Source organism: Pseudorasbora parva, chromosome 19 (assembly GCF_024679245.1).
Source record: "Pseudorasbora parva isolate DD20220531a chromosome 19, ASM2467924v1, whole genome shotgun sequence".
Lineage (NCBI taxonomy): Eukaryota > Metazoa > Chordata > Actinopteri > Cypriniformes > Gobionidae > Pseudorasbora > Pseudorasbora parva.
Genome location: NC_090190.1, coordinates 15,787,905 through 15,809,097, shown reverse-complemented (window position 1 = coordinate 15,809,097; position 21,193 = coordinate 15,787,905). Strand labels below are relative to the sequence as shown.

Below are 21,193 nucleotides of genomic sequence, written 5' to 3'. Positions count from 1 at the left end.
GCAATTTTAAACCTTCCCTTACTATTCTTTGTGTTTTTATTTTACAATTTAAGTTAAAAAAAAACGCGTCCCGTGTTTATTTGGATATGAAGTATAAGTATATTAATATAATTAATAATTATTAATTCAGTTCAACCATATATCAAAAGCACAGCCATACAGCACGCAGTGGTAATTGCTGGCAATTACATTTTGCCTTTAAAAAACAAAAATCACAAAAAAATTGTATAATCTATAATGTAATAGTTGCTATGCAGCTCAAAGTTGTGCGTCGTTGCCAAGAGGAAACGGAAATAAATCTTCTAAAGCCGCACATTTCTGCTACTATGTCTAAATTAAAGATGTATGTATTACATTTTTTAGAGCTATAACTTGAAATCTTTAAAATAATTACAGGTGTTGGAAGACTTTTGTGGTATTTTCGCGTCTTGAATCCTGCAGGCGTGTGTTTTAACAGCACTACGGCTAACCACTGGCTCTCAAGCCGCTCATCCTGCACAAGGGAAGGGAGTGACACAATGGGAGGACAGAGGAATCATCGATAACACCGCTATACATCTATGCCTTTAAACAAACCTACTACTGAAGCGGCACTAATGTGGAACTGGTATTTTAAGTGCAGGCCAGTGATGCAGTGAGAATCGATTGCCACTGTGATAAATGCATCTGAATCTGCAGTAGGGCATTAGTAGAGTATTGTTTTAAGATTTCAGATCCGTCCTTACAATGGATTTCCCTTTCGACCTCAGTGCGCTTTTCCCCGAGAGAATTTCAGTGCTGGATAACAATTTGAGTGCAGGTCGGAAAGCGCATGGCAGGTAATGTGTGTTTTATTGTGACTGAGGGGTGGTTGGGAGGTTTTCAACATTCACTGCTTTTGTCATGAACAGTGGTTGTGTCTACCAGTGGGGGTGTTTTGCGAGGCTAAATGTTTTATTTGGACCATGTCACCTTTTTCTATAATGATAAGCCTATTGCTGTATGGAGAGCTTGACGTCAGATGATGCAAATGCGGCCCCGAGTAAACGACAAATCTGACATTAGTCTGTTTTAATCTGCCATTGGTATAATCTGAACGATGCTGATTCAGTAAGGCAGCCATAGACTTCACTGTAATTACATTATAGACTATCACACAATGCCATAAGCATAGATAGATAGATAGATAGATAGATAGATAGATAGATAGATAGATAGATAGATAGATAGATAGATAGATAGCCTTTACATTTTATTACATATTACATTTTATTTGTAATTTAAAAAAACAACCTACATACATGATACATAAAACACAATGATAATATAACATTACAACAGATTCTTTAAAAACAAAAACTTAAAACAGACTGAGCATTCCTAATTAAAACATAATTTCTTTTAAAAACATAACATTTTCTAATAACACAGGATTTTGTGGAGCTTTTTCAACATACATGACAAACACAGTATATTACAGCGTACATTACAACAAATAAATAAATTCACCAAAAATGTATTTGATTTAACCAATAGTGTGTTTATCTAATTTGAATTTTGCTGATTTTATTTCTTGTGTTAACTATGAGGTAATTTAGATGCTAATGTTCCTGTAAAACATTGTAACAAATCACTTTAAGCATATTTATCTCCAATGACTATAAATGTGCTCTGTCCAATACAATATTCAAAGGCCCTCATATCTAAGTTTATATCTCTGGTATAAACTAAAAATAAAAACTTCAAAGAACCATAATGCATAAAGTCTAGAATAAGCATGTTCCTCCCCTTGGAACATATCAGAATTAATGACTAATGTAACAATTATTGACTAATGTGTAATTAGCCTGTGAATGCTTAAATATGTAAATACAATATATAGGTCTAAATCTGGGTGATCACTTTCATATATTTAACCCAGCCATTAAACTTGTATAGTTTTTGTTAGTGTTTATTTAAAAGAAACATGAAAAGCATCCACTTATGCAGAATATAGGATGGTAAATATTTAATTGATGAGTTGTCAATACAGTATAGAACTATACAATATATAGCGTTTGATTTTACTCCAAAATTCTTCATATTGAGACAGAATGATGCCTGCAAATTCATGGTTCGCTGCCTGGAGTCCTGTTGTTTCTGTGAATTGCAGCGATCCAATTGCTTTTCTGTAGCTTTTGCCAGTATGTAAAAATATACCTCTTACCATACAATATACCATTTAAACAGTCAATCAAGTATGTTTTAAGTGTTTTTTTGCAGCATTCACGCTGAAAACCAATGCTGCCACTCAGTCTTTTTGCCACTCAGTGGTTGTAATGACAGTCACTACAGCTGACGGTGATGTCACGTGCATACCCTCTATTTATTATACATTATTTATCCATGCCTTACAATATAAGAAAAGATTATTGCAACTTCCATATCGGTCATCAGCCACCTTGATATTAGAATCAGCTATTGAAAAACCTTTCAGCGTATTACACAGCTATATTTAATAAAATAAAAATAATAAAACGTGAAAACCAAAACGTTGTGTATTGTAAACAGGTCATCATCATAAATGCTGATTCAGATTTTGTCTTCTTTGTGTGAGATTCCTAACACACCGGATTTTTCTTCTCTAGACCAGACCCTCTTCTTCAGATCACCACAGTTATAGATGAGCTGGGAAAAGCATCCTCTAAGGTAATAATGACTGTCTTTTGTCTCTTCTTGAGCTTGCAGATGTCATTCACTGTCAATTTCAGTCTGTCATTATGTCGTGTGTGTTTGTGTGTGTGTAACTCCTCAGGCCCAGCAGCTGCCTGCACCTATAACCAGTGCTGCAAAGCTCCAGGCCAACAAACACCATCTCTACCTCCTGAAAGATGGGGAACAGAACGGGTACGCTCGCTATTTCTGTCCCTCCCCCTCCCTATGCTTCAGATTTAATCTATTTAGATGTCAGTGCAGCCGACCTCTCTCCTTCCTCTTTTACCATTACATGTAAACACATCCACTTCTGCTGTTAATAACATTCTTTGACCCCCCTCTTCCTGTCTTCCCAGCGGGCGGGGTGTTGTAGTTGGATTTCTGAAGGTTGGCTACAAGAAGCTCTTTTTACTTGTAAGTGTTCCCTCATTATTGACTCGGTAATTACATCCCGCCTAATGTGTGAGTTTTTAAAGCAGATGTATGTTGTTATTGCCTCTAGAACCAACGGGGGGCGCATTTGGAGACCGAGCCATTGTGTGTGCTGGATTTCTATGTGACAGAGACTCTGCAGAGACATGGCTACGGGCTTGAACTCTTTGACTTCATGCTGAAAGTGAGTGTCTCTCAGCCAGCTTATTTATTAAAAGACTATTTTATTTATCATTTCATCATGTCATTCCAAATCGTGTGACTTTTTTCTGGCATGGAACACAAAACATGTTTTAAGGAATGTTCATACTGCTCTTTTCCATACAACAAAAACATACAACGGAAAGCAACAAAATGCACCATAAAAGTATCTTGAAAGTGGTCCATATAATTGATTATTACATGTTTGATTAGATACAGTTCTTAATTCCCAGATAATTTCCCTTTTCACTGCAGCTTTCTGTTCATTTTTAAACATTCTTAAATATCTTCCTTTGTGTACAGCAGAGCAAATAAATGTATACAAGTTTGGAACAACTTGAGGATGAGTAAATTATGACAGAAGTTTTATTTTTGTGTGAACTATCGCTTTAACGTCATTGTCAAAAATGTAATGGGTTTTTATATGTTTTTTTTTAGATCTTTCTGAATGCTAAATGACATGGTTGAATAAGTAGAAGTGCAAATAAGATTTAAGAGCTATGGTGAAGGCTAAGATTTTGGTTAAAAACATTTCATTTGAAAAACTTTAGACTTCACTAACTTATAATTTGGTGTGTTTCTCATAAAATTCTTTTAATTCTTAGGGAATACACATGGAAATTATTTATATTCTCAGAGAATATACATGTATCACATTAGTCATATGGACTGCTTTTATGCTGTTTATTTTGGAATTTTTGAAACTTGTATGGAAAAGAGTAGTATTCAAGGAATAACTTACCCAGAAATTAAAATTTGATGTTTATCTACTTACCCCCAGGGCATCCAAGATGTAGGTGTGTCTGTTTCTTCAGTAGAACACAAATTAAGATTTTTAACTCCAACTATTGCTGTGCCAGTCAAATGATGCATGTCAATGGGGTGTTACTCTATGAGCGTAAAACACACACACACACACACATATATATATAATATATATACAAATCCATATTAAAGGGGGGGTGAAATGCTGTTTCATGCATACTGAGCTTTTTGCACTGTTAAAGACTTGGATTCCCATCCTAAACATAGACAAAGTTTCAAAAACTAATGTTGGACGTTTGATGGAGTATTTCCGTGTCAAAAATACTACTTCCGGTTTCTCACAAGTTTCTGAGAGTTTTTTCGAGTATGGGTCGGCTTGACGTCGACAGAGCGGAAGGTCCTTGTATGGGCCGTACGGGCTCTTCTCCCGGAAGGGTGCGCGCGCATGTGACTAGAGAGAGAGAGAGCAAATGCACGCCCATAAACACTGCTCTCAAGCTGCAGATCCACTTGTCCGTGAACACTTCTGTCGCGCCACGCTCTACTTTATTACTATGGGTAATGTCAAGCGACTTCAACGCTTCAGCACAGCATTCCGGAAAGGCAGCGCTGCATTTGAACCGATTTGAAAGCAGAAATGACGGGAAGCATCACAACATCACGCTTCAGTCGCGTCGCAAAAGTGCATCTCCATGGTCACCGCTGTCACAGGACTTCACCAAATCAACTATGTTACCAAAGAAACAGAAACCTAGAGGACGTTCTCAGAAAGCGTGCTTCGTCATTCAAATGCGCTAACGGTTACTCCATTGTTGTTCTATGTATAACGTTACACTAGTCTGAAGTGCAAAACTGTTTTGCTTGCTACTGCTAATGTTTAGCCAAATCATGTCATCATAAACCATGAGTAAACCCACACAAATGTTGACAGGCCACTAAATACAGTACATACCACAGAGACGGACGTCCTGCTGTTGCTGTTTCTCCTGTTCAAATTATTTCAGCCTCCGGATCTGATTCTGGATCATATATGTATTAGTTGAATCTGATTGATAGCCATGGTTTATTAGAGTAACGTTTTCTTCTCCATGCTTGAGGACGTCACCACTTTGTGTGCGCTCGTCATTCTTTAGCTCCGCCCAGACTTTTCGGAGATATGAAGTGTATATGAGTAGTATGCAATACAAGCGGCGGAAGTGATCTCTTGTGCGTATCTCTACGCCATATTGTGTCATTTGACCTCCTTGCCGGAAGTGATGGCGTGGGGACAGCTGATGCACATAGTGTTGTATTTGAGGTAAACAAATATATAAATACTGTTCGGTTTCTCACACAAACCGATTATTTAGTGTCTTAAGACAGCAATGTGTCGTCACAAGCTGTTGTGTTTAATATGGTTTAATATGTGTATGTGTTTTTTTACTCTCATAGTGACTCTCATAGAAATACACACCATTGACATGCATTATACGAGAGTTAAAAAGGAGTTAACAATCTTCATTTGTGTTCTACTGAAGAAACAAACACAGCTACATCTTGGATGCCCTGGGGGTAAGCAGATAAACATACATTTTTTGTTTTTAATGTGAACTATCACTTTATCATTCTTCCTTATATCTACTTTTGTGATTCATGAAAAAAAAGAAAGTCATATGGGTTACATACGAGTGATAAAATAATTTTCATCTTTTGTCCAGTAAATAAGTCAGTGTTACTTTTGTATTTACTTGCAAGGAGCCCTGTTTGTTTTCGTGACTGAGATTTCATTCTCTGATTAAACAGCACAAACGGGTGGAGCCTGAGCAGATGGCGTACGACAGACCTTCTCCTAAATTCCTGTCATTTCTTGAAAAGCACTATGATCTCAAAAACAGTGTTCCTCAGGTAAAAGTCACCTGAAAGGGCTGACACGAAACAGTCGCAGCCAATCAGAGCATGCTTGATTTTACGTGGAGTGAGACTTTTGGACTAGTGATATTCCAGAAGAGGGTTTTTAATTCCTTGACACTTTATTGTGTCACACTTGTTTAAGAGGACATGATGTTACAATAATACTGTCACTGAAAACAATTTCATCAGACATTACATGTTAAGGGATATAATCATGATATGGAGCCTGTTATATAACAGTTGCTTGAATGTTATGATGCAGTTCTTTGTCTAATTTGACTTAATTTCTTCTCTTGTCACACTTTCTCCTGTCAGGTGAATAACTTTGTGGTGTTTGATGGCTTCTTCCAGAGTAGATCAGGTAATGCCTGACTGCGCGTCACTGTTCTGTGGGTTTGGAATGTTGTTCTGGATTTGTGCCAGTGTTCATTGACTTGTTTTCTCAGGACAACCCAAACCCCCCCCACCCCGCCCTTTACTACAGTACGTGCAAGGCAGCATTGTATTAAAATTCCTCCTCTTTTTGTAGATTTTTCTGCAAATAATTCAGCCCGAACCGCTTAACATGCAGAATCTATTCAAACATTGTTTTATGGATCAATTTAAGTTTTGATCTATTAACTTTTTGATTATTAAGTTTTTTTAGTATTTGCTTTTTGCTGCTATACCTGACAATATTGAGTAAAAATACATATATAAACTAAAAAATAAATATTGATTTTGGCCATAAAAATGTATAATGGATTGTTTTAATGAAGTGTTGTTATTACCAGCTAAAACAAATAAAAATTCAATAAAAATTTCAAAAAAATTGAAATACTTCTGAAAATATATATATAAATATGAAATAAAAAACCTAAAATTAGAAGTGCTAAATCAGAACTACATTAAATAAAATTAGGTTTGTTTAAAATGACTAAAACTAAAGCTAAATAGAAATAATAACAAAACTAAAATTAACATGAAAATTGTAAAAGTAGTTAAATAATACTGAAACACTTATTTTAATTAAAAACATTTTCAATATTTATATCATATGACTAAAATTATTTATTCAATTGTTATTCAATACAAATTGGTGACAAACACTAGTTGTAACTTATGTCACCAAGACTGATTTTATATTTATTTATTTATTGATTCTTCATTTTATGGATTTAGTTCGAGAAACTTTACGGTTGTATTTTTTTTTTTTTAAGGTAAAAATGTATTTTCTTTTTCAGACTTGCATTATTCAGGGTTAGATGATCCTTCTTGCAAATATATTTACATGTTCTTTATATAATTATCAGCCTGGTGGATGATGATAGATTTAAATGTTATGCAGAAATAAAGCCTGCTTTCTCAAAGGCTCACAATCAAATTTAAATGCAAATTTTATTTGATTGTGAGCCTTTGAGAAAGCAATTTAATTTTCCAAATTACATTTTAGCAGATTCCACGATTAAATTAAGAAAAGTCTTTGTTGTGCTGGCCCATAATGCTCACAGCTCTCTTTTAGTTCTTTTATCGTTTCATATTTTTAGTGCCTTTATATTTAAGGCAAGTCTATTTCCTAACTTAAACTGCAGTCTGTTATTTTGTTTTCTGTAAAATGGTATCTTTGTGCCTGGCTAACTGTTTTCAATGTATTTATTCTTGTGTATAAATGACCCGTCAAGTCCACATCGTGCTGTTAATAGTTAGTAGTCGCCCTAGATTGGTTTAAAATGTGCAAACAATTCAAAACATTCATTGTTCAAGTACTTTTGTCTCATGAAACTCTCTCAGGAACACCTTCCTCCCCTCTGACGGATCAGGGAATGTACGGATTTTTGTAAGGACATTAAATATCTGCTGTTCCCTTTACCTTCCCCTACTGTCACCCAGCTTCCACCTTAGTTATCACTCCCTTATCGTATCCCCATGGTTTAAGCGAGAGACTACTTACTATACTCTTCCTTTGCACACAACCGGACCCCCATAATGTCTGCCCATGTTAATCAGTCCCAACAACTCAGTCACAAACTCACTTCCTTACAATATCCCTTGCTGTTCTCCTTTAAAATCCAATTATAGATAAGTGCTATATGTTTTCCCTAAAGTGCAGTGTAATGATAATCGATATATGCATTGCATTATGGCCATGGATATTTAGTCATAGGAATATCTTTGAAGAGTGGAGTGTGTGCTGTTCAACTGCCTGCTGTACTCCAGACTTATTTTCAATCATATCGGTTGTTTCTGTTGGCTCTTTCTGACCACCTTTCTGACGTCTTTTTACAGCGGTCCAATTGAGAAAAGTTCCCCCCAAAAAGCCAGAGGGAGAGATCAAACCATATTCGCTAATGGAAAGAGAAGGTGGGTTACTCACAGTCATGTCGTATATTTAACCGGTTGGCACAATACAGACCCCTAGTAACTGACATTTACACCAACTAGCTGAATACTGACATCATCCAGATGCTGTAATAAAGAGTTTGAGCTGGAAATAAGCCTTCTATTAGTCATTAAATGTCTTGACTTGGTCCGTAAGTTACTTTAGAGCCCTTAGAAAAAAGTTACGGGAAAGAACTCTCACAATTACTTAAAAAAAATAAAAAACCTAGTTTAGACACTTTAGGGTGGTAATCAAGGGACTTTGAGACTTAATCCATGTGCACATCCAGATTATGGAACCAAAAATCTTATTCAGAGCGGTGGCATTCTTTAAAATACTGGAATGGAATGGCATTTGGTTGCTGTTCACAACGAATTGAACAAAGAATCTGGATAGAATGTCTGAATCGACGGCATGATACAAGTAGTCCAATACTGAAAATTTCTCTTTTAAATTCTTTTTAGTCATTTAAAAACATATTGCACAACCAGTGTAGTCTGATTCCTCAGTGACTCTTATGAGCTAGTTATGAATCAAAAACATTAATGATTCCAATTAATGAAGCCCACTTCCTAAACTAATGACTCTTATTAGCCAGTTATGTTTAATCAGTAATGATGCTTATGAGTCAGTTATTTTTAATGATTCAAAACATACAGCACAACCAGTGTAGTCTGATTGTTGAACGAATGATTCTAATGAATCCTTTTTAGTGAATTAAAAACATAACATAACCAGTGTGTTCTGATTCTTGAACAAACAACTCTTAAGAGCCAGTTCTTTTTAATGAATCAAAAACATACAATGTAACCAGTGTAGTCTAATGAATGAATGAATGGTTCTCATGAGCCTTTGGTTGAATGAGCCTTATTTTTGCTAATCAAAAACATATAGAACCATGATTGTAGTTCGATTGCTGAACAAATGACTCTTATGCACCAGTTATGAATCAGAAACATACAGTACAGTGTAGTCTGGTTCCCGAACAATTTTTTCTAATGAGTTAGTTCTTTTTAATGAATCAAAACAGTGTAGTCAGATTTATGAATAAATTATTCTTATCATTATTTTTATTTTTAGGGAATTTTTTTAGGGAAGGAGGGTTAGCTGGCCCAGTGTGTTGTGATTCGCTAACCGCCTAGTGCGCGTTTCTCGGAAACCCCTTACCTTTACCGGTACTCTGTAAAGGACGTGGATCTATAGGGATTACTACTGAATGTAGTATTTGTAGAATGTAGAACGATTATAGCTAAAAATCTGTCGCAATAACTATTAACCCGAAACGAACACTAAACATTGGCTTTACTATAGTAGCCAAATCAAACACAGAACCATATTTAGCATGCCTGTAGATAAATAATACATTAAAGCTCTAATCAAAGAATAATTTATACTAATTCCAAGCAAGTTCGCTGTTGAGATTTAAAAAAAAAGTTTGTAACGCTAGGTGATAATGTTAAGTATGAATGAGCATTTAACAAACTGGTGTGCAGAGCCAAACAGCGTTGTCATTTGTTTACTTCCTTGCTGCAATGTACAATTTACAATACAAACTATTACAGGAAAACATAGACAAAAAGTAAATCATACTTACAAGTTGTGGCCCGTAAACAGTTTCTGTTTTTGAAGTTGAAACTGCTCCATCTTTCAAGACAAGCCGTTGTGCGAATCCTGCATTGAACTCGGGACGATTGTGGAAGCTTTCCTCTGTAAAATGTGCAGCACAGAGAGCGAGATTTGGGACCGAATTAAAAATAAATTTTAACCATTGATCCCTAACTCCCCCATCCCTAGGAAGGCTGAACAAAGTGGACCTGCAATCCGGATGAAAATAACAGTGTTTCGTTGGCATTGCAGGAACAACACTCCAGCTTACTAAGGCCAGAGACACACTGCAAGCATGGCGTTTCTGTTGTGTCTCAGCCACAGGGCGGCTGTCTGGCGTTTTTTTTGTTGTTGTTGTTAAGCACATTTTTGTGCATTTTTGTTAAGCACATTTTTCAGAGACAGTTTTCTCTGTCTTTGCACACCAGAAGCGTGTCTGACGCAGCACTGCTGCTGCTATTGATGTACAGGGAAGGCCTATACTTCATGTTAAATATAAAAATATAGCCTACTGATACAGCAAAGACAACGTCGGCAGTAGCCTATTGACCATACATATCTATGGTATTGATGGCAAAATAGGCTACAGAATATTTCGTTCTGTGTTGACAAGTGCAATATTTCAAAATCGATGATTGTTTTTTTAAAATTATTATTACAATTAGGCCTCTGCATTTATGTTAACCTAGAGACTTTCAAACATGAAAATGTAATTTATTAATATGTATTCGTGTCAAAATTACATATAAACATCATTTCCTATAGTATTTTTTTGCCTGGAAACGCTTCCAACACGCTTGCAATGCGTGTGAAAAATAGGCGTCTCTTCTATTTCTAGCATGCACACGTTTTCCACGCCACATGTCACTCAGGCAGTGTGCAAACTCCAACCTGTTAACATGGGAGCCGAATTAACCACACAGCCGAGACGCTCACAGCATGCCTGCAGTGTGTCCCCGGCCTAACTCTTCTCCACAGCAATAAAAAATGGCTTTGCCCCCCTTATTTTATATTCTTGGAGGAGGGATTTATGTAAATATTGTGGTTAGTGATTCAAGCTACCCTGGAGGAATGTCTGTAGTCCTTATCGGCCATTTGCTGTAGTCCTTAGAAATTGATTTCTTTAAAAGCATATGTCTCCTTGTGCTTTAAACTTTGAATGTTGCAACTTTGCAGATGTTGTTTATGCTCAAACAGCAACAATACACACTAGCTAAAGTTAGAAAAGTTAAATCGTGTTTCACCACCCCTTAAAATTACTAAAAGAATAATGAAACTGTTAAGGAATCAGAACCTGAATCCTTAAATTCATTATGATTTCCCATCCCTAGTGCTGACATCACTTCCTTTGTTCCACAGTGGTACGGGAGGAGCAGAGGGCTCTCCCCTGGCCATTCGTTCACCCTGTGGGTCCCCCCCACTCTCCCCCTCTACTTCCATCATCTCCGCAATCCCGTTCACTCAGTGTGGGATCCTCCCCCAGCCGGGCCCCTCACCGTCCCGCCGTGGCCCTGGGGCTCCAGCAGGGCCAGACCCCTTCCTCCCAACTCAACGACAGCTGCAGGGCAAAACGCACCAGGTACATCTCAACGGCACCTCACGGCCAGTTACAACATACTTGAGTCTAAATCCAGCTCTTTTCTTGCAAATATTTACATCGCATCCTCTTCGCTTTTTCCATCTGGTGCTTATTTTGGTGGATGAGAGCATTGGCTCTGTGGGAATGAAAGCGAAGAGACACTGAGGTCGTTAATGTTCACTATGAGCCACTTCCTGTGTTAGATGAGTGCATGGTCGACTTGGCAGCAAGAATGTGAATTCAGCTCATTAGTGCATCATTAGTGTATCACTGTGTATCACATGAAGGTCAGACACACTGTCTGTTTATTCTTCTAACACGTAAGCGGCCTTGATCGTGTTTTTCTTTTGGAAAAGCGCTAAACATTTCTCTTCTCTTCTCCTCTCCTCTCCCTTTCTTCTCTTCTTCCTTGCTCATTGTATACATTGACTTATGACACATGTTGTTAAACCCCCTCACTTGTATCTCATTCATTTGATGAGTTTGAACTTTTCTTTTCTTTTCAACCGCACATTTTATCACATTTCCTTGTTATCTCATTCCATGCTAGCTCTCTAAATAGATCTAGGCTCAGCTTTCATTGACCCTCAGTCTTGAACGTCATTGTCTTAAAGGGATAGTTCAACCAAAAATGAAAATGTGATGCTTATCTGCTTACCCCCAGGGCATCCAAGATGTAGGTGTGTCTGTTTCTTTAGTAGAACACAAATTAAGATTTTTAACTCTAAGTTGCTGTGTCAATGGGTTGTGGCGACATATTGATGTCTTAAGACATGAATCAGTTTCTGTGAGAAGCTAAACAATATTTTTTTACCTCATATCAGACAAATCTTTTTTTGTGTCTATGTGTGTTTTCTGTCAATTATTATAATAATAATAATTAAACCCTGTTGACATTATATGACTGGCACAGCAACGGTTGGGATTAGAAATCTTCATTTGTGTTCACGGGGTCTTAAAAAGTATTAAAAGTTGATAAATCCATTTTGGGAAAATTAAGACCCTTAAAAGGTATTAAAAAGTCTTAATCATGATTTTGTGAGGTATTACATTTTGTTCAAGCTTTGTCAAAAGAGTTTGACTCCAAAAAGTATTCATGAATATATTTATTTTCATCCCCATAAGTATTAAAAAAAAAAAAAAACACTCTGAGATCGACTTGGAGCGTGCACGCCAGGGATGTAAATTAGGACCCGCCACCAGCCAAATGCGGGTGATTTGTGGCGGGTAAACTCGCTTCACCTACCGAGCATACTGTTTCACCTCTTTGTAAACTTTGTTCAATGCATGCAAGTGATGCCGTATGTTCGCATATGACCAGTCGTTTTCCCCGTCATCACCCGTGTGAAGACGCGAATGCATCATCCGAGAACGCGGTGCTCGTCTCACAGCGCGCAAATATTGAGTTCTCTTTCAAGCCTTGCTCTTAAACTGACAAACTAACACAAGAAGTATGTCAACACATGTCCATCTTGATGTGTATCCTAGCAGACATAGTCTGTATATGCCTTAAGTGAACTGTATATACAGTCGAGAAAGACAACGCATAACCCTGCATTAGGTCTTAAAGGGGCAGTAGCCTTACTGCTGCCTGTTTAATGTCAAACAAAAGATAAGGACATCACTCAATGCTCTTGATTGAATCGCTTTTGTAAGTTTAATAAGGATTTATCTTTAATTTAAACACTTAAATATGCAGTTATTTTACATTTGATTACTTTATTCAATTTCTGTACCTTTCTGCAGGTCAGTAGGCATGTACATTATTATTATTTAATGTACACGAGTGATGTCAAGTTAAACATTTTAGTTTGAATTTTATTTTATACTGTGCATTGTTGCAATGTGCTAAATAAATATTTGCATAATTTGTAATTGATTTATTATTTGAAACTTTAATTTATGCAATCACATGATTTTTTGTAAAGTTACACAGTCATAGCATTAGCCATTAATGCAATGGTACTTAAAATTGACATAATTTCTTTCTGTGTTTCGGTTTTCGGCCTTGGTTTCTTCTTTTTTGGTGTCGGCCAAGAATTTTGATTTTGGTGCATCCCATTCCTTACTGACAATGTTCTGCTTGGTATGTTGTCAACATGCTTCAGAAGATGCCAAAACTAATAGTTTCATTGTTGGGACTAAAAACCATAAAAATGGAAGCCATAATCCAGGTAAAAAAGAGCGCACAGAGTTAATGAAATATATATCAGTTTATGTTTTGTGTGTGTATAAGAGAGAAAGAGAAAATGTCAGTATTTCATTGAGACTTGAGATTAAATAAACTGCTTAAGTATTGTAGAGCTTATAGTATTAATTTTCACATGCAGTTACACATTGTCGGTTAAAAACAAAAAAGTGGCTGGTAAAAACATTTAGTGGTAGATTTAAAAAAAAAAGTTAATTTCCATCCCTGGCGCACGCCGTCTACGGGTGACGTCACGTATTTTGCAAAATGCACAGTTAGGTAATGTGTTGCCCTCCATACGTCGAGAAACAGATATGCAATATAAACAATACAAAATTGGCCTACAATAAAGATTTTAATTCTACATTCGACTACAACTGTTAATTAAAGGTATTGAAATTAACCAGTAAACTTGAAATGATCAGGATTCCTGCATATACCTTGACTGAAGAAACAAACACACCTACATCTTGAAAACCCTGTGGGTAAGCAGATAAACAACAAATTTTAATTTTTGGGTGAGCTTTTCTTAAAATTCCTAGCTAGTTCCAATTAAAGAGATAGTTCACCCACACATGAAAACTCCTGTATTTGCTTACGCTTTTGTTAAATTTTCTGTGGAAATCAAAAGGAAAATTTTGGAGAATCTTGTGAAGATTCTTTAGAATCTTCCACGGATAAAATAACAGCCTAACATAATGACAGAATTTGCATTGTTGGGTGAAGTACTATTGTAAGATTTTGCTTTCTTCCTAATTGTGAGTGTATAAAAAATTAATACAATTTCCTGTAAAATGATTTGATAATACACGTTTGTAATTAAACTGGAATCTCTTTTGGTCTTTTCCATACCCTTTCCACTATGGAGTGTTTTAAAATATAGATAGGTTTGTAGAGATCAGTTTACTATAGTGTTAACCCTCAGCTGTTAAACATCCTCTGTCCTGAGCAGCAAGTAATAAAAACAGTTGAAAAAATGATAGGCCTTCTTATTTAATCACTTGTCAAGGCAAGTCTATTTCCTGATATAAAATGCAGTCTGTTATTTTTTTTTCTGTAAAATGGCATCTTTGTGGCTGGGCAGCTGTTTTCAATGTATTTATTCATGTGTATAAATGACCCTTCAAGCCCAGATCGTGCTGTTAATAGTTGGTAGTCACCCTAGATTTGGTGTTCAGTCCAGATATTTGTCTTGGCCTCAGGGTGCTGCTCTTGACCAGTAGTTGTTCATTATTATATATATATAATACATACACACACACATGCTACTCTTCAAAATTTTGGGGTCAGTAAATTAAGTTTTTTTGTTTCTTATGCTCATCAAGACATTTCTGTGATGTCAAAGCCACTAATCATTTTTCAGTGTAACATGATCCTTCAGAAATCATTCTAATATGCAGATTTGCAGTTGTGCTGCTGCTTAATATTTTAAGAAAAACTGTGATAATTTATTTCAGGATTATTTAATGAATAAAACGTTCAAAAGAACAGCATTTACTAGAAATACACTATACTGCAGTAAACATGAACTAAACAATTCTAGAAACCTGTTCGAATGACATATATCCACTAAAATGCCCATGGATAGCAGTTAAAAGTTTACAAAATTGTCAAGTCAAATCAAGCCTCCCCTTGCTTTGATATTTTATGACCTAATTACATTACATACGTTCATACAGTTCTGAGTACGGTAATGCATAAGTGTTCAAATAATGTTTGAACAGAACACTTTTTATGCATTTTGTCTGTTCATTTACACAACAATTGCTTTTTTGGAGACCTGCAAACTTTTAAAAACGGTTTCAAAGTGCAAGTTTTTGAAAACGATACTGTCACTTTCTCTGTGTTGACAACAAAATGCGTATTTGTGACATCATGCACATGCATATTACGTGCTGAATATTTAGGCGGGTAGTGTTTCTTTACAAAGTTACATCGCCAACTACTGGCCTGGCAGCATAATAGAATACAGCGTTTTTAGTCATTTTTGCGGATGTGAACGGGATTGTTTGGACAATGCTGACGTCCGTATGCAAAAAGCGAAGGAAAAGCATTTCCATTTTTAGTAGATCGTTGCCATGTAAACATGCCTTTAGACAACACCAAAAAATGTCAAAAACAAGAGAATTCATTGATAACGTTGTTGAATCATTACCATTTCTGTTAAGCAGAGGTGTAGAGTACCTGAAAACTTGAGTAAAACAGATGCCTTACATCAAAATGACTCCATTACAAGTTACCAATTACTGAAGATCATTCAAAAAGGTCCCGTCAATATGATGGATAGATAAAATAATGTTAAATAAAATAAAATTGTCAAATCCTACTTGCACTGTACATGCTGGTTTCGGCCTCATTACCGCTGCAGTCATGTCCTCATTTCATAAATGAAACCTGCGATTCACAACTACCTGCTAATGCACACGCATTCATGTAAAGTAGCCATGTTGACAAGTTTGGATAAGGCAAACTTCACAAGATCTAGTACCTTTAATATAGTGTAGATGGCAATAGTGCTTCTTTTGTGGCAGAACAATTTAGTAATTAAATTGCACATTAATTTAATTAATGTAAAGTAAGTAAAGAGTACATATACACAATATTTAAAAATGTAGACAAGAGAGTAAAAGTTGCCAATATCTTTTGATACTCAGTAAAAGTAGCCAAAAAGATATTTACAGTAACTAATTCCATTTACTCAAACACTTTACACCACTGCTGTTAAGTAATCAGAATTATATCTAAAGGGTTAGTTTACCCAAAAATGAAATTTCTGTCATTAATTCCTCACCCTCTTGTCGTTCCACACCTGTAAGGCCTCCATTCATCTTCGGAACACCAATGAAGATATTTTTGTTGAAATCCGATTGGCTCAGACAGGCCTTCATTGACACCAATGTCATTTTCTCTCTCAAGACCCATAAAGGAACTAAAGACGTCGTTACAAAGCCTACATGGATGCTCTAGATGGACATCTCACTACAGTTGCTCTACAATAATTTTATAAAACGACGAGAATAGTTTTTGTGCTCAAAAAACACAATAACGACTTTGTAATGGGCCGATTTCAAAACAATTCAATTTATGATTCGGATTGCTTGTCAAACCGCCAAACTGCTGAAATCACGTGACATTGGCGATCCGAATCCTGAATCGATATGCTGGTTCATAACAGTTAGAATCTTTGTTTTGAAATCGGCCTATCACTATATAAGTCGTTATTTTGTTGTTGTTTTTTGCGCATAAAAAACTATTCTCATCGCTGTATAAAATTATTGTAGAGCCGCTGTAGTGAGACGGGCTCTGTAACGACGTCTTTAGTGCCTTTATGGGTTTTGAGAGAAGAAATGACATTGGTGTCAATGAAGGCCTGAGCCATCGGATTTCAACAAAAATATCTTCATATTCTTATAAATATCTTACGGGTGTCAAGTAATTATTAACAGAATTTTCTTTTTTGGGTGAACTAACCCTTTAAGCAATAAATATAATCCCAAAATATCAGTTATATCAAAGTCCATAACAAAATTTGTGACATTACAACATATTTTTTTTTTAATCTGCTTTGAGATTAAAAAGCCAACATCACATCACACAATCATTGCCTGTGTCCTCTTTCACTAGAATTTATTTTTATACAATGTTTTGAATTTGTGTTTGCAGTTATGTTTAATTACGTTTTTATTTGTCCCCTTTTTTCTGTCACATTTGTTTCTTTTCCTTTCTTTTTTACCCCCCATTTTATTTATTTCTCATTTTTTCACTCTCCTACCCTCCTTTCTGTATTCTCCTCGGCTCTCCGTCCCGTCCCTCTATCGCCACTGTTTGTCCATTTCCTCATATCCTGTAGCCACCAGGGTCTGGTTGCCAGGAGCAACCTCTACAGTCGCCATATCAACAGCCAAGACCTCAGGCAATTATTGGCGGAAAGGCAGAACCCCTTGAAGCTTCCAGGTAACGCACCGTTTGAACCGCAATCAACCATTTACCATGGCACAACGTTAAAAGTTACGATGGTCCACAGAAAACCGAATTAGTAAACCATTAGTAGATGTCGTGTGTGCTTCCTCAGGACTGAAAGCAGAGCTCTGTGAGAGAGTGTGTGACACAGGGGCAAAGGCAGATGCAGTGGAACACAAACACACTTCAGAAAGGTCGGACTTTTCTCACATAACCTTTGTGAGAGTCAGTTTCTGGTGCTGCTCTTTGTATTATTTACATGTGTAATTGGAAGCAAATACTGAAGAAAACACCAGGGATTTATTGCGAGGTAATGACTAGGCCTCCACAGAATCGACGCCTACTGAATTCCACAGAAAGCACTGCTGAATTGTTTTGTTTAGATGTTTGTTAATGAGGTTTGCTAAGCCAAGCATCACTTATGGTTAAGATTTGAACAAACCCTTAACCCTGAGTATTTAGATTTGCTGCAACGTCTCATACCATCATGCTTATTTAGGGAATACTTTTTTTTTTGGGGGGGGGGGGGGGGGGGGTCTTGCATGACAACATTTCCTGAACGTCACAGACCAACCATTGTGAAAAAGAAGTGCGCTTTAAAATGTGTTAAAGGGTTATTGGGTTGTAAAATGCTTAAAGGGTTAGCTCCCCCAAAAATGGAATTTATTGCAAATGTCGCGTTATGAATCAGCGTATTGATTCATGATTCGGATCGAGTGTCAAACTGCTAAAATCATGTGACATTGGCGATCCGAATCATGAATCAATACGCTGAATCATAATCATTCAAATCTTTTAGCAATTTGCGACATTTGCAATAAATTAAATTTTTGGGTGCGCGAAGATGAACGGAGGTCTTATGGGTGTCGAACAACATTAGGGTGAGTCATTAATGACATCAATTTTCATTTTTGGGTGAACTAAGCCTTTAAGTATATTTTTAAAAATGTACAGATAAAATGCTGATAATATAATATCAATGAAATACACTACCACTTAAGTGTACTTAAAGAGAGTACCCTCACGTTTCTACACACTCTTTGTAATAATGTCAAATTAAGCTTGAAATAATTTTCTGATTTATTTTCAAATACATTTTTTTGTGCTTTAAAGAAGTACTCATTTTGATGTGTTGACTAAACTTTTATCATTTGAACTGTAGTGTGATATTCAAAATGACATTTAAAGTTAATATATTGTAGTAATTTACAACTTAATTACAAATGTGTTTCAATAGAAATAACATAAAATTTAAAAAAAAGTTCAAGTTAACTACCATATAAATGCTTGTTAGTACATTCGGCAGGACACTTTAACCATATTTCAAAGACAATAAAAATATGAAATTACAAATAAAAATGTAAGTGGGGCAAAAAGCACTGTCAAGTGCATACAAATTTTAAACTTTAATACATTTTAATCTAATATTTGCAATTAACTTTCAGAAAAAATTGTTTAGTTTGCAGTGTATATAAGTACTCTTCAAAAGTATGCTTAAGTGTACTTTTTTCACAAGAGTAAACATTGTATTAATAAAGCTTCAAGCTACAGTCGTGCTCTAATTTAAACACCCTTTGCAGAATCTGTAAAAATGCCAAATAAGAGAGATTATACAAAGGGATCGTACAAAATGCATGTTATGTTTTTATTTAGTACTGTCCTGAATAAGATATTTTACAATAAAAGATGTTTACATATAGTCCACTAGACAAAAAAATAGCTTAATTTATAAAAATTACTCTATTAAAAAGTTTACATTGATTTTTAACACTGTGTGTCGTTCCCTGGATGATCCACTGCTGTTTTGTGTGTGTGTGTGTGTGATGGTTGTTTTTTTTGTTCTGAGCAGTTGAACTGCCCAATTTTCTTCAGAAAAAATCTTTCTGGTCCCTCAAACTCTTTCCAGCAATGACTGGATGATTTTGAAATCCATCTTTTCACACTTAAGACATTTGAGGGACTTGAACATTCAATGACGCTCCAGAAGGGGAAACAATGCATTCAGAGCTGGGGGTGAAATCTGTTTTAATTTGAAGATCAGGGTAAATTGTACTTGATTTATCTTCCGGGAAACATGTAAGTATCTTCTGTTGCTTCTGAAGGGCAGTACTAAATAAGTTATTTTTATAGTTTCAGCTATTTTTGTGTAAAAAGATGTTTACACACCTTATTTTGTTAAAATGATTTACATTTTCAGATTCTGGGTCATGTAAACTTTTGAGCACAGCTGTGTATATATCTGCATTTTGTTCTAATTTGTGTTTACATAAAATGTGTCATACGTACCTGCTCTAAACCATTTTTTGCTTGGTTTACCTCGGTGGAAAAACAAAAAACAAAATAAAAAGGTTGAAAAATTCCAAAATTCCACTTGCATGGAAGGGATCAGTCATACCTAGAGACCAGAATGTTGAGGAAGAATAGCCTAACGACACTACATTTTCTTCAAAAATTGTAAAAATCTGGTTTGTTCAATTTTTTTTGTCTAACATAATACTCTCAGCTGCAACTAAGAATCTAGTACTATCAGATCAGTTTGGCATGAGTATTACATTTGAAAGGTGGCATTTTATTCCTTTTACATTCAGTGCAGAAAATGTGAAAAATGTGTGTATGTTCTGTGTGGGCCTAGTTATAACGGTGACAGGAAATACAGCATGTGCATTTTTGTACTTTTATAAAAAAAAAAAAATCTAAGTTTGATTTCACTTGCTTCTCTTCTCAGCCCTGGCCTTGTATTTTATCATCCTGAAATCATCATTTCTGCTGCTGAGTTTTCAATTTCTTGCTCTTCAAATGTACTTTTTTTTTTAAATCATCTTTTACAGATCGCATCTTCAAGGCCAGGTTGTCGCCCTTCCAACACTTGCTGCCCCGAAGAAAGATCATCTTCAGGAACAGACCTCCATAGCACCCTTGGAACGCGGTGAAAAGCGATACAGTGACCTGAAGACCAAAGCGTCACAGAACAGAGAAGAGGACTGGAAGAAAGATAGAGCAGCTGAGATCTCGAGGGACGGAGGGAGAGGCGGATGGTCTTGGACGGTTGGGGAGAGCCGCTGTACGGCGCAGTGGGTCCGACAGAAACAAGAGTATCGCAGCACGCGGCCCTGGTGACCGGACGCCACTGAAGCAGGAAGATATTAAGAAATGAACTGTTGGTCATTGCAAAGGAAGCTAGAAGTGAGAATAATGAAGGCGAAAATTATTTAATTTAAATTATTTTTAATAAACCACAAAAGTGAAAAGCTTTTAATGAAAATAAAATCAGCAACTATTTGTAACTCCATTAGATTTGTGCTTGTAAGACATTTTTTAAACCAGTCCTATTTATAAAAACTTCAGCAATTCATTTTATAGCTTGTGCTTTTTATAATATGATCATTTATGTAATGAAACTATGCAAAAACAGTTTTTTTCATTAAAATATTTAATGAAATGGTTGAAAATTTGTTCTGTTAGATTCATTTAGATTGCTGCTCTTAAACAACAAATACTTTTACAGTCAAACTGATGCACATTCTTGTACACTGATCTCATA

At 36.0% G+C, this 21,193-nt stretch overlaps 1 protein-coding gene across 1 annotated transcript; it reads left to right on the top strand.

The window, feature by feature from the left end:
• The first annotated feature begins 276 nt into the window (after positions 1 to 276).
• On the top strand, positions 277 to 21,087 carry atat1 (alpha tubulin acetyltransferase 1). The gene is given in 14 exon segments (XM_067426742.1): positions 277 to 818; positions 2,607 to 2,667; positions 2,774 to 2,865; positions 3,030 to 3,087; positions 3,176 to 3,289; positions 5,854 to 5,955; positions 6,277 to 6,322; positions 7,732 to 7,777; positions 8,227 to 8,301; positions 11,285 to 11,504; positions 17,543 to 17,646; positions 17,744 to 17,756; positions 17,758 to 17,846; positions 20,481 to 21,087. Coding segments are annotated over 14 exon segments (1,401 nt in total). The 5' UTR covers positions 277 to 726; the 3' UTR covers positions 20,770 to 21,087.
• The last annotated feature ends 106 nt before the right edge of the window (positions 21,088 to 21,193 follow it).